General features: G+C 40.3%; 1 protein-coding gene across 1 annotated transcript in view; it reads left to right on the top strand.

The window, feature by feature from the left end:
* myo6b (myosin VIb) overlaps positions 1-13,839 on the top strand; it is a 34,488-nt gene extending 20,649 nt beyond the window's left edge. The window contains exons 25-33 of the mRNA XM_079174487.1: positions 1,003-1,093; positions 1,768-1,918; positions 3,118-3,326; positions 3,446-3,524; positions 6,029-6,189; positions 9,237-9,340; positions 10,920-11,054; positions 11,867-12,085; positions 12,510-13,839. Of these exons, the coding sequence (XP_079030613.1) occupies positions 1,003-1,093; positions 1,768-1,918; positions 3,118-3,326; positions 3,446-3,524; positions 6,029-6,189; positions 9,237-9,340; positions 10,920-11,054; positions 11,867-12,085; positions 12,510-12,709 (1,349 nt within the window). The 3' untranslated portion in view covers positions 12,710-13,839. The remainder of the gene's footprint in view (positions 1-1,002; positions 1,094-1,767; positions 1,919-3,117; positions 3,327-3,445; positions 3,525-6,028; positions 6,190-9,236; positions 9,341-10,919; positions 11,055-11,866; positions 12,086-12,509) is intronic.
* The last annotated feature ends 842 nt before the right edge of the window (positions 13,840-14,681 follow it).

The following is a 14,681-nucleotide window of genomic DNA, read 5'->3' as shown; positions in this document are numbered from 1 at the left end:
ATAGAGAGGTGACACGAGTAATACAAAATGCCACCTTGACTAAATCACATGAGATTCCTACACAAAAACTGCAAATGAATGTAAAAATGATTCATAAGGCCAGCGGCACAAGTTATTTTTATTAGCTTTTTGATTTTTCCAGTGGATGATGTGTGAGATGCTTTGTCATTCCCTCACAGTTTTACACTAGCTCTGATAGCTATACTAAATCATATTTCATGCTTTTCCATTCATTCTGAAATATTGAAAGCAGCAACCCCTAGCAGTATTGAATAGTGCTCTAAAAGTGGTTCCTTGAACCATTACACTCTCTGCCAAGTTATTGATTTCCACCATTTAACAAAGTGCAGGCTGGCTTCTGCTTATTTGTGTAAAAGCATCAAATGAAATTACATTAGAGTTATAACAGAACACTGCCTCTGCATGACCACACATTTCTTGCATAAATGACCTGAGGAAATGCATGTCCCTTGTCCTGGTCATTAATTTCTTTCAACACCTCATCTTATTATCGCAGTATAGTTTGTGTGTGTGTGTGTGTGTGTGTGCGAGCATGAGAGAGAGAGTGTGCATAGTGTACGTATGATATTCACCACTTCTTTTTGTGTATGATCAATATTACCCAATATATCAGTTTATATTTAGCTGCAACATTAGCTGTAGCATAATTAACATTTACATATTCCCATGCCTTTCTAATATATATAATTATATATAATCTTATGCGTTTTTATATGATATTTGAATCCACGGAGGGCATTGTTTAACTATTTCAATGAGATAGCTTTGGTTTTGTAGCATCTTCATGCACGAAAGAATAAATAAGTATGTAAATAATGTAAGAGTTGCAATCTAGATGCAGATGCATATGTGTTTCTGTTTCTGGCTATTTACTAGTCTTATTAGAGAGGTATAGAAGACAGATTACAGGTCATCACTATAAGTCTTTTTATGCATCTTTGTTTGAATCCTCTTCATGTTTTTCCTCCCCATCTTCAACAGTTAGGAACAAGATGCGTTACAGAGCTCTGGCCTGCATTAAGATTCAGAAAACTGTCCGCATGTGGCTGTGTAAGAGAAAGCATAAGCCACGGTGAGTCTCTTCCTGTGGCCAACTCGCACACATTCATCATTCATCATCTTTCCGTTTGTCTGTGCCATTTGCTCCCTTACTTTTGATTCCACCCTGTACTCTCTGGTGCCTTTTTATTGGAACTGATTCACGCTTGGTGGGTTTTGATGGCTTTCACATATTGTGTGTTTAGGAGTTCAAATCAATCTAGAAAGTCATCTATGGAGAAATGATGTCTCACTGCACTGCTTTGGGAAAAACTGCATGTCTCGCTGTATTGGGTTGAATGTATTTTGAAAAATGGCTCTTGTGGAAGCAACCATCCAGATGATGGCTTTTCAGAAAGCTTTTTAGAATCAGATTTTGATTGTGATTGGTAAAATGTGAGTATGGATGCATGAGGAAATGTTTATACCACCGTACACGTATTTAATTCAATATAAAGGGTGCTATTTCTTAAAGTAACATTTCTATATTTCAACTGTGAGCTAAACACACCTTTCTGACTTAAGATGTTGCTCTGCAAGCTTCTATGACCCACAAGCTAACAGTCAAATGTCATTTTATATTTTGTGATTTTTTTGGGTTAGCTTGTAATAATTTATATTTATGACCTCAAAATAAGCGCTCAAAAAATGTTTTACAGGAAGAGAAAAGAGACATTGTTGACATATATTTGCATTTCTCTTACATAGCATTGATGGTATGGTGAAGGTTCGAAACCTGAAGAAACACATGGAGCCGTTCAACAAGGTGGTGAACGGGCTGAAGGAGGGTAAGCAGGAGATGGCCAAACAGGTTCAGGAGCTGGCGGCCTCCATAGACGCTCTGTTAGCAAAGATAAAGGTGAGTCTGTGTTCACCTCTGTCATACAACCCAAGGATTAATGCTCTGGTGATTTTAAAAGCTGCTCATGACAACAGTTTTTCAGATGCTTTGGGCTTGATACAGTGTGAGCAATGAAACATGTTCCTGTACTGTTCTGTGTGTTTATCAGGGGAAGAGCATTTACCTTGCTTTAAGCATGGCTTCCTGAGATTAATATGGTTCTCTACATCCGCACCTGTAGCTCCCCTGCACAACCAGTCTTCTCCTGTTCCACACTATGCCCTTTCCTAAGTGTGCTGTGCCCTTTTCTCATTCTTTCTCTCAGAATCAATCATTTCAATCACCTCAGGATAAAAAGCTAGGCGAAGAAGAAATCCTATCCCCTCCAATAACTTAGAGAGGCTGCTTTCTAACTTGGTTAGTGATCTCCCAGCTCTCCCTGTGCAATACGCACCGATCGTATTGGACCCTGTAGGTACAGAAAATCATCACAAACACATCCACATGCTAGCCAGACATTTGTGCACTGACTTCTCAATAGTGTTGAATTTCTTGAAATTGTGTACTCAGTAGGTATCTGTATGCAATCATCCAATATGATTAGAGTGCTCCCAGGGTGAAGCACCTTTCTCTGCCCTCTACCCCAACCAGCCTCTCCCACTCCTCTATCTTCCTCTGTTAGCATATTAGCAGCCCCACTGTTGACAATCATTGCGTTCTGAGTGCTTAGAAATTGCTTCTGGCGTGGCGTCTATGAATGAATAATGCATGAGGAGCCAATGGCTGTCATTCAGACCTCCATACTTTGGGGACAAGACCTTGTCATCTTCCGTCCCTGTACCACTGTTAGAGAGTCACTCTAATGAATCTTCACAATACGGTGACCTCTTCTCCCTCCCGCTGATGGTCTGACAAGTATAGTGGGGAATTGAGCATTGTGGCTGCAGTGTGCAAGTGACAGCGACAGTGTCAGTCAGTGTCTTCCCTGGCTGCCACATGAGAGAGTTGTGCCATGGTAACGGTGGCGTGTGTGCTGAGTCAGGCTATAAATGCTCCCAGTGTCACGTCTGGGATTGAAAGTAAACAAATGTAGACTAGCATGTTAGCCATCCTTCATGAATCTCATCAGCTTTTATTGTCGGTAAACACCTATTAGTAATGGTGTAAATAAAAAGTATTTCTTCATTTTGAAAGCTGCCGTTCCTTTGACCCCCTAGGCCACAGTGATGACCCGGAAAGAGATTGACACAGAGTACCAGGGGCTGGTGAAACGCTCAGAGCAGCTGCTCTCCTCAATGCAAAAGAAGAAGCAGGAGGAGGAGGAGGGCGAGAGGCTGAAACACATCGAGGAGGAGATGGACAAAGAGAGAAAGGGCAGGGAGGAAGAAGAGCAACGACGCCAACGGGAGGAGGAGGACAGAAGACTGTAAATGATGGTCGGGGGGGGGGGGGGGGGGGGGGGGAAGAATCAGTAGAAATATGGTTACGATTTGAAACTATAAGGTTTCAGTCTTAGTAAAAATATATTTTCTCCAAACATTTTAGGAAATCAGAGATGGAACTGAAGAGAAAGCAGGATGAGGAGGATCGGAAAAAGAGAGAGGAGGAAGAGAAAGTAATACAGGTTTGGACCACCCTAAAATGTTAGATGTTTATTTCACGGTCTACTGTGTTATTGTCCTGCTCAAACTTTGTGAAGCTCAGGGCAGACATTTAAAAAGATGACCTTTTTGGTGCACATACTCATGAACTCATTGCTCACTGAATTCTCTTCTAAACTTAGTGTTTACTTCCAATGAGGTAACTGACCCTCATACCTACAGCGCCATTATAATCACATTTAAGCAAGATGGTTTCCTAGACTTAATCCTAATCCTAGACTAAGCTGTGCTTTCATTTGGATCGGTTTCTACAGTATAATGTGCAGTATTGTTTGTGAAAAAAGGAATCCTGTCACTGAGTTATTATGGTTTTTCCCCCTACTTCCAAGTAAAAAAAAAAAAAAGGAAAATAAGCTGACTGATATCCAGGTTTTACCACAGGAAATTAAAATAACAGTGTTTGTTTACATGATAGCAATTTTGTGAATGCATCTTGCAAGGTTATGATGCTATTGACAAAATCTGTCCACAGACATACATATAACAGTCTGGCAAAGTACTCAAACTTCTTAGGTAGTTTGTATCACACTTTGCCACAATGACACACACAGACTCACAAGGTGAAAACAAAACCCCGCCTGTGATTACCAGTTGCACCCAAATGGGCAACAAACAAAGCAATTAGAGTGGGGCGTTAAACGAAGCTCCACCATATGAGACTTCACATGGACCTAAACATGGACTGTAAGTTTTTGAACACACCATGAATGTTTTCAACAGTCCTTGCTTGTAACAGCATACCACTAACTTCAAAGCTAATTGAATTTAATCTCATGGGGTTCATTTTCTACTGGGAATACAAATGACTCCCATGACTGACAAGGATGTCTGAATGTTGTATGCAGTTATTGAGAAATCACACAGAACCACCGTTATGGTTCTAATGGCTCCTCTCAGCGGCAGACTCTGCCTGCTCCGTCTCCCATGACAGCTGGGTCACGACATTGGTCAGATTCCCAGGGAGTTGCCCACAGGGTCTTGATTGATGATTCCACTTCCTGCCGAGTTTCTCCTAACTAAGATACCTTTGTCACCTCTTTCCATCTCTGTCTGTTTCACTCACTCTGCTCTAATTTGTCACTTTTTTTGGTGTAATTCCTATTTAGTTCCTTTCCTTTTTCATCTCTGGTCTTATCATTACACACACACACACACACACACACACACACACACACACACACACCTGTTTCTCCTCAGTTTTGCCATCATGTCCCACATTTCTTAACCATCCATTCCTCCATCTGTTACACGTACATCACACCTTCTGTATATCTAATGCCCTTTTTATTCACCCAGGGCCAGTTGGATATTTGCATGCTGTCATTTTGCAAATGACAGCATTTGCATGCTGTTTATTTTTTCTAGTAGAGAGACAGTTGACACCAAGCTGTCATAAGCCACATGTCTCAAGAGACTCTCTGCAAAGTTTGTTTATCCACTGCTCTGAGGCTCAAAGCTGCAGCAGTAAACGTTCTGCTGTGACTTTGATGGCATTTTACTCTTTGTTCTTTGCTATTTTCTGCTGTGTCAAAGGTCAGCCTTCCCTTCAAACTTCATATCATGTCTTTCAACCTAACCTTAGTTATTGCACACCATCCAGTCTTCGACTTTTTTTGTTTTTTAAAGGGGAACTTCACTCAGTGGAAGACTTCCAATGCATAATCCCTATTATTTAAAGTAGTGTAATAAGTATTTGTGAAGAACCTGTGGAGCTTTTCCCAGGATCCTCTTTTGAAATGTGAGTGAAGTAGTCAATGCATCTCATATGCCTTATTCTGCAAATAAGAATTTGATTTGACTTTTGTGGAAAAGACTAATTTACTGAGAGAGTGCCAATGGAGATTTTGGAGTTTAGCATAAAATCTGTGTAATAAATCATTTTTGAGCAGAATGCAAAGTGTCTATAAAACCTGCTTGCACTAGCTATAAAGCAGCTCAACTTTCATTCTGAGGCCATCACAATTTAAAGTTTTTGTTCTCATGCTTCACACAGACCATGTGTCCCAGCTGCTGATTGGACCATACAGTATGAATAATATATTATTAAATGGAGAGGCATTCATATTTAAAGCTCCTCAGAGAAAAGTATCCATTGTGGACTTCATTAGTCACTTTCTATAAGGAGATGAATATTCATCAGATACACATACATATTTATTGATTTGAATAAGTATGCCCTCTAGGTGCCTATATAGTAAAGTGTATTCAATTATATCGATACGTTTCTATTCTAAATAAAAACCTGAAGTTTGAATCTGGGTTTGTTGTTGTTGAATGTGTGTCTATTGTATGCCCTGTTGTGTCTAGACAGCTTCATGAGCAGCTCTACCACCTGGATAAATATGTCTAATCAGGCTTGGGCTCACAGCGGAGCTCTAATTGTTATGAAAGGGTCTGGCCCACTGGGCAGCATCAGTATTTAGACAGTATTTTCACATTAAAAGTCGCTGTTTGTGTGTTTTTCCAGGCGGAGTTGGAGATTCAGTTGGCTCTGGATCGTGAGGAGCAGGCCCAGCGCACCACCATAGTGGAGCAGGAGAGAAGAGACAGAGAGTTAGCCATGAGAATCGCTCAGAGCGAGGCAGAGCTCATCACTGAGGAGGCCCAGATAGACGCAAGCCTGCGCAGGTATTGTAAACGTGAACGCAAATGGACGGTACACCTTTGATGTACACTCTGCTTTTGTGCACAGTAAACAAACGGCGTGACCAATAACCTCCAGGTTAAACAAAATGTCATTTGGACCGCAGCATGCGTGTGTAACTGCATTTTTCCTGTTGCTGTTTTCTCCCAGTGACGAGCCTTTTTCAGATCTTCCTATCTCTTCATCCTCAGCCAGAGCCATGTAAGATATCGACAGGTTTCTGTAACTGCCCCTAACGCAAACCGTAACCACTCACTCCCGCTGTCTGTCTGATCCTCCGTCGTAGTTATACATCAGTTCCTCCAGATAAATGCAGAATTATACCAACAATGCAAAGCCAAATTGAGATCCTTTTGATTTTAAGAAATCAACAGTCAAATTTAGATTGTATGTGTTATTTCATGCAACTTAGATGATTATGAGTGATAATTGCTTGCTCAAAGATGAAGATGGCACACCCAATCATAAATGAGAGCTGGATCAGAATGTGCAGTATGTGATCTTTTTGTTTCACTGATCTTAATTGGCCGTGCATGAGTCTGCAGTCAATACAGATTGTCTGTGTGCTTTGCAGTGTGTTAGGTGTTTATGTCTTCACAGATACATGTGTAGTTTATATGTAGTCTGAGAATTACAGAAGACGTTTTGTTGGAGGTCTTAACCAACTCTGTGGTGGTACCGATTCCCCCAGATTTCAGCTGACCTGGAAGAATGTTGAGAACCAGTTCCCAACCAAAATACCTCTTTGATAATAAGAAAAGGATCATAAAAGAGTCAAAATAAAGCCTGAACTCTTCCATGTATAGCACTGAGGTCTGCCCTGACACAGGTAACCAAGTGGAAAGATGTTCTTTAATATTCATTCCAGCTAGCTTTCAGAAAGCTCAAAATCACCCTCAACCAGAGAAGTTCAGAGAAGCAAAGAAGTCTTAAAATGGCCTAAAGACCAACTGCTGAAATTAGATTTGCATTAAGTCAAAGAACAATCAGAAAAGCTAAGACAGCAAAGAAGTTTCAAAAGGGCTAAAATACCAGAGCCTCTGGCTGAAGATGCTAAATTAAGGATCAGAACGTCCTGAGTGTGCAATTTCCCCAACTCTCTTAAGCCCGACAGAAAGGGCGTCTTCACACCCTGATTGGTCAAGAGGGTAAAGGCACCAAGCTGCACTCAATTCCCAATTAGGAACCATTCCCCACACCCTGCTCAACAAGTGATCTGAATAACCCTCCAATCAACTCAGGGGAATCGTGACATTCAGCTGAAATGAATTGGGGGAAAAAGGGAAATGCCAGCAAGTGGCAAAGAATGAGGGACTGCGACTAAAACTAAACCTCTAACTTAAATCTCATTAATGATATCAGTGGCTTTGATTCAGACAACTGACAATGTTCCAATCTTTCTTACCACTGCTATAAAATATCTAATGGGATATCTACTATATTTACAATGATGAAAAATGGTACTATATTTATTCCCTAGTGTTGAGTTTTAAGTGTCATTTTCTGTAACCAGTGTAACATTAGCATGAAAGCATGGTGGAATTAGCAAGGTAACGCTAGCTGCCGCTAAATGAGAAAATGAAAACAACTTAATGCTTTATTTATACACTTACTCTTTCGTGTACGTTTTACACTAGCTGTGTTCAAAATCCCTTGGTCCCCCATCCACTGTTCCCTGTGTAATAAGACACACACAGCAGTTTAGTTATAGTGCACTTTGTCCTGAGTGAGGAGTGTGATTGAATTTCCATAAAGCCGGGAAAAGTTCCTTTAAAGCCTACACGGGCCTGATCTGCAGCTCCGGTGAGCACAAAATTACATCTGATCCAATAGGCTGTAATCTTGTCAGTGTTGGCTCGTGCATCCAGGGGCCATGTTGCGTGTCTGCTACTAACCCTGTGAGTCACCTGACCCCTGGAAACCTAATGGAGATCTGTTGCAGGAAAGAAGCTCCAAAGGTCACGTTACCTGTTACATGTGCACAACACAGAGCTTAAATGCATTAAAGCTTGCGTGCAATAGAACTATATACACTGGCTGGCATTGCTGGACCACCTCCCTCTTTCTACGGCCATCAATTTCCTGTTCAAGTACTGCCAAAAGGAAAGCCCGGGTCCCCGCTTCACCTCCACTTCATCACTATCACACACACTGGCACATGTTTCAGCCAGACTGACGATGATCCTGAATCATGTTTCTAGTCGGTATGAATTATAAATGGTAATTGTAATCTGGCTGATGATTCGTAGATCAGTAATCCTCTCTTCTGAGACATTAGCAGCTATGCCGACTGTAAATAGAGGAGGTTAATCCTTTGCATGATTGAATTAGCAGCCTCAACTCAGCAGGGAAGCTGGAGACACAGCTGACATGAGCTCAGACTTCAATGCAGCACTTCATTTAAGTAGCTGAAACTCTGCGGCACCAGTTTGATTCATATTATGCAGCACTGAATCATTTCACCTTAGTTTGTCTGTTCATCTCTCATTCCTATTAAAATAAGCCTGGAAAAAAAAACACACTCATAATGCCAGGAGATGTAACATTAGAAGAACTTTGCATCATTTTAAGTGGAGTTGAAACATAGGATGCTGCAATGATATGGACAAACTCTACTCTTCGGCTCCCCTGCTGACCGGCCCCTAATGTAAATTTAATCGGCTGGGACAATGAGGAGCTCTTGAAAGAAGTGAGGCATCCGTTTTCATTTCTCACTAAAAAGGGGATGAACTTAATCACCCATGTTTCTTTTAATATTCATCTATTTTGTGTGCCATTGAAAATTCACATCACGCTACGCTTGAAAATGATTAGATCCAGTATAATTACACATCAAATGTTGCTCTTAGTGCTGTGTTTCTCCCGGTCCTTTGACACCACCCTGATTGTAAAACTTGAAATTGTATTCAGCGTTGAAAAACCTCCAACCTTTAAACTTTGTTACTCCCACCTTGTCACACCTTTGTCTTCACACTCACCTTCTTTTTCCCTTTCTCTCACACACCCACGTTCATCTGTACCTTGCTTACAGGGGTCCTCAAGTGAAGGCGACAAAAGCTGCTGCTGGTGTGAAAAAGTACGACCTCAGCAAGTGGAAGTATGCTGAGCTGCGAGATGTCATCAATACTTCCTGTGGTGAGAAATCCCAAACGAGTTCAGCATGATGTCGCCTTTATCAACTAGACAGAGTGTGTGTGCACTGAGCCAGCCTTTACAAACAGATTAAGGTGGTAGAGCTCTTGATGAAATGCATAATATAACTATTTTCCCTCCTTCATCCCAAATGTATTTACAGTTCTCAGCCCCCACATTAAATAATTCAGCAGCAGCTCATGTTTTGGCACTTTTGGTATACCAAAAACATTTTCATCTGCACTTTATTTGATCCGCCAAAAGTGTTAAAGAGCTGATGCTGCAGCTGTACAGACTAGAGTGTGGACACAAGGCAACTTGCTTGAAATATCAAAAGACCAATCTGAGGATGTTCCCACAGCTGCTACGACTCATCAGCATGCGTTTTAGAGAGGAAATTATCACCATTACTCCCCTTCCTAGTCATTCCCAGCCAACCCTCTCCTCAGTCAGCATGAAAAGCAGATGCCTTTCTGCCTTTACACTTGTCGATGCCTTTATAATTGCCACTGTATACAGGACTCTGATCTGTGTTAGGGACTCTGATATCCCCTGTGGGTTTTCCAAGGACATCTGGCTAATTTGTGGAACCCATTTGCTTTGGTGGTACTGGCGGTGATATCAAAAAGCTGCGTTTGAAGTCAAACTGATTTTAGCCTTATGTTCACTAAAATAACTGTATGCTGCAAATGGTTTATTTCCATTGCCTTACAGGGAAGATGACACATTGCGAGCCCCTAAACTTCTCATTATACTGTGTTATGTTTTGAGCTTAAAGGGACAGCTCACCCCAACATCAAAAATACATATTTGTTCTCTTACTTTTGTTGCTATTTATCAATCTAGATTGTTTTGGTGTGAGTTGCAGAGTGTTGGAGATGTCGGCCACATGTCTTCCTTCTCTCCGATATAATGGGACTATATGGCACCATATATATATATATATATATAAATAAATAATGGTGCTCAAAGCACCAAAAAAATAAATAAAAAAAACTCCACATGTCTCTTTCCAGAAATCAATATAATGCTACAGCCAGCAGGTTGTTAGCTTAGCTTAGCATAAAGACTGGAATTAACTGTAGTGTAGTGAGACTCCATCTGATCTTAGACATTAGTTAACTTTTTGTTAAAAGGGTAAAATTATTAAATTATAAACTATGTTAGATTAAGATCAGTTTACTTGTTACAAGCAGTACTACTCATATTTCGAGAAAGCCTGCATGACAAACTGGAGGTGTGGGGTTTGAAAGAATGAGTATTTAAGGGACAAAATAAAGAAATTATAAGAAATATAGGATCCAGGGTCTGGAGCATTCTTTTTCTCATTTTCAAGTTCAATGCTAAATCAACTGCTCCTTTAACATTTTACGTAAAAATAATATAATTTCTTTGGAGGCACATGCATTGTTAATTTCAAACTCTTAATATCTTGAAAAACAAGTGACAGAGACCAGTGTTCGAGACCGGTCAACATAGCATGGAGGTGAATACTTGGGATGGAAGTCATACCTGTATGTACTATCAGTCTTTGCTCGTTGCTATTATTCAAATACTCTCTGTTGTCATGGTGTGTGGACAGACATTGATCTGCTGGCGGCCTGCAGAGAGGAGTTCCACCGCCGTCTGAAGGTCTATCACGCATGGAAGTCCAAGAACAAGAAACGTACCGATGACGGCAGTGATCAGAGGGCTCCTAAATCTGTCACTGACTACGGTGAGTGGAGAGATTATTCCCGCCATCATTCTTTTGATCTAAATTACTTTAATTTAATGCCTCACCTGTGGATATGAACACAAATCGGTGTATTCACCAAACACAGCACATACCGTGCACGCCTCACCTCCGAAGCATTAAGTGACAAGTGTTTCTCCATTTGTGCCTCTCGCTGTCATTGGCAAGAAATAATGACCTGCACACAAATAACCTGCCTGTGTTTCCTAACATTCAATTAGTCGACGAGACGCCAAGGCCTGAAAGTGCAGCTGCCTTCCGTCAGAAATATTTGTTCTAATTAGCAAGTAACTGCCAGCGATGCCTCGTCGGGTTCAGTAGCTGCTGGTATGACAGCTCACTGCTTTGCTCATTTCATTCTCAACTTGTCTGCGCCACAAACACACACAAATGTTATTCAGCTGCTTCAAAGATTGCCGCTGCTCTGCATTTCGCTTCATCTCAGAAACAAATATTAAGTTTGATGGGGGAATGGAGACATTAGATCCACTGTTGCTTTGACTTTCAATATATTTATTCGCCTTTCTCTTTTGATATGATAGCTCCTGAAAGCTGTGCTTTGTTTGCCGTAAACTTGGGTCCTCCTTGGCTTCTGCTGATGCAGCAAGGGTGTTATCAAGTCCATTTCATAAGAGGCTAAAAGCTGCTTTACCTGGCCTTTGCATGTGATGTTTACAGTATTTGGACATTTCCTGTGCTGTGTGGGTGTTATATGGTTATTGAAGAATCCAATGACACTCTGGAGATAAACAAAAATCTAATACAATATCTCAATGTTCACAATCCCACTGCAGCTGAACAAAACCCAGCTCCTCCGATGACGGCCCAGCATCAGGAAGTGGCCATGAACCGCCAGCAGCGATATTTCCGCATTCCTTTCATCCGACCGGCAGACCAGTACAAAGACCCGCAGAATAAAAAGAAGGGCTGGTGGTACGCCCACTTCGATGGGCCCTGGATAGCCAGACAGATGGAGCTTCACCCAGACAAACGACCTATTGTGTTGGTTGCAGGTGAGTCGGCAGCTTTTGCTTTTTGTCAAATCATAACAGAGAGAGAGCATCTCTAGAAAATCCTGCTTGTGCATTGCAACTTATTCTTTTTTTTAGTCCAGTGGTTCTTGACCTTTTGGGCTTGAGAGCAATTAAAAGGAAGCTATCTTTATTTGTGACCTCAACTCAGATCATGGAGCTCAATTTAGTTTGGAACAGAGTCAGGAGCTTTTCAACCAAATACAGAACCAAATACTGTTTTACCTCACAAACAATATCCAAAGATGTCCATTCATTTATGAATATACATAAATCAAATTGATATGCTGTATATACAGGAGTTAGGTGAGTAAATGTACAGTAACGTGGATGACTTACTAAAGATTCTCGTGCATAAGTGCACGTCATTCTTTGTAAACCTCTGTCCTTACTGTTCAACACTCAGGGAAAGACGACATGGAGATGTGTGAACTGAGCCTGGAGGAGACTGGTCTGACCAGGAAGAGGGGGGCGGAGATCCTGCCCAGGCAGTTTGAAGAAATCTGGGAACGCTGCGATGGAATCCAGTACCTCAAGAAAGCCATCGAGAACAAGCAGGCCCGCCCCACATACGCCACCGCCATGCTTCAGAGTCTCCTCAAGTGAACCACAGCAGCGAGATAAGCGTCCGGGAAACATGACACTGATACACAGACTCACAAACATAAACATGCACATTCAAGGGCAGCGCGGTGTAGCTGCGGTTTGTGGGATGAAAAGAAGTAACCACAGAGAAAGATGCTCCCTGTACAATCTTACTGTAGGAACTCAGGGTTTCACCTTCTTTTGAAATACCTGTATGTTCTATGTTTTCACTTTTTGTATCTTTTATTTTGCAGTGTAACACCTTATTGGTGTAATGTTAGTATTTCTGTCTTCTTCTCAATCTGTGCTTGAATGGAAAATCCCACTGTGAGGCCTTAAATTGTAATATTGCAGCACTACACCCAGGAAGTCTTAATTAGCTTATATAGCTATTAACCGGAAACCTTAATGGTCTGAATTGGGACAATAAATTAGATTAGATTAGATTTTTGAAAAAAATATGTGGATTTAATCGCGTCATCCTTTATTGTCTTCTGGATATTAATGCTCTAATTACTGTTATACTGTATTTCAAGTATACAAGTTATTGTATTTCAGTTCTCCATCTACTGCAAGTTTGAATCATAACAGGAAAAAGGACAATCATGTCACTGATGTAACTTTTTCATGAATGCCCACAAAATATTCCATATAGTCATAAAATATATTTTTTAAGAAAGATGAATTCATTTAGAGAAGTTCTGGGTTTATTTCCATCTTAGAAGTTTCGTCTTTTTATCCATCTATTATTTCTCCTGTCGTGTATAAAACTCTTAACTGTTAAAATCCTTGAAAATGAAATCTTTTTTTTTGTATTGTTCATTTGTTACGCAAGAGGGGAAATGTAGAAGTTAGTTTTCATGTTTGCAGTTCTGTTGGTTTGGGGTTGTTTTACAGACAATAATAATTGTAATTTGTGTGTGTGTGTGTGTGCTTATTCATGTATTATTTTATTAAGCTGATTACTTGACTCTTGTGTTGGTTCGATCATGAACAGTTCAGTCATCTCATTGACCCAATCATGCTATACCTGTATTTACAGTTGGTTCACTTATTTACTGAAAGATTCAGTAGCCGGCTGTAACTAATGATTCACTTTCAAAATAAGATCTGGTTGTATGTCACTGGAATACTGTAGAAAATAAATGTATGACGTCATGTTCCTGATTGCTTTTTCTTACCGATTTGCCTTCGATAACCGACAAGTGAGAACGAGTAAATTCAGTAGTCCGTGCTCTGACATCCTGATGGTAACAGCAGCTAACAAGATTGTTTGTAAATTAATTCAACAAAGGCCAATGTGCAGTTGCTCACTCGCATGAAGTGATCAAGTGGATTAAAACAGGGGTTGTCTTTTGTAGGTGTTTTAGGTCTTTCTGCTTTTGTGGTAAATGAACGACAAACAGTGGTCGATGATTATAAAAACACCGATGAGCCAAAAGAGAACCTTGATTTGACTGCAGTCGTTCATCAATAAATTGCTTGTAATTTGTCACCACACACATCTTTGAGGCAAAAAACAACAACAAATTTTTTTTATGCAAAAATCATTTTATTTAGCTTTTAAATGCGAAATGTGTAAAAAAAAAAAAAAAAAAAATCACAACCACAAATGATTAGTTGAAAGAATAGTTTTGAATAGGACAGACTGATAAATACAGCTCAGCAGCCAATATTTCTATGAACAATATTTCATGACCCAAGTCAACAGCCTATACATTCATTCTCTTTTTTGGACATAACAATGGTGAAATACAGTTTTTACAGTCTAAATTCAAGATACCACCATGTGTATCAGTTTGTAAATAATAAATACCTCATTGTGAGGAAAGAACATCCTTTGCCAAGGCTATCCAGGAAATGTCCCTACCATTCAATATATAGAATAAATATTAGTTTCCACTTTAATATCCATAGCTCTCTGTCTAACAAGACGCTTTGATCACTATGAACAATTAATCTCAACACTTTTAACACCTTTTGACTCGTCTAC

Source organism: Pholis gunnellus (assembly GCF_910591455.1).
Source record: "Pholis gunnellus genome assembly, chromosome: 15".
In the NCBI taxonomy this organism is placed as follows: Eukaryota; Metazoa; Chordata; class Actinopteri; order Perciformes; family Pholidae; genus Pholis; species Pholis gunnellus.
Note: the sequence above shows the minus strand (reverse complement) of the source record. Positions and strands in the feature narration are given on the sequence as shown.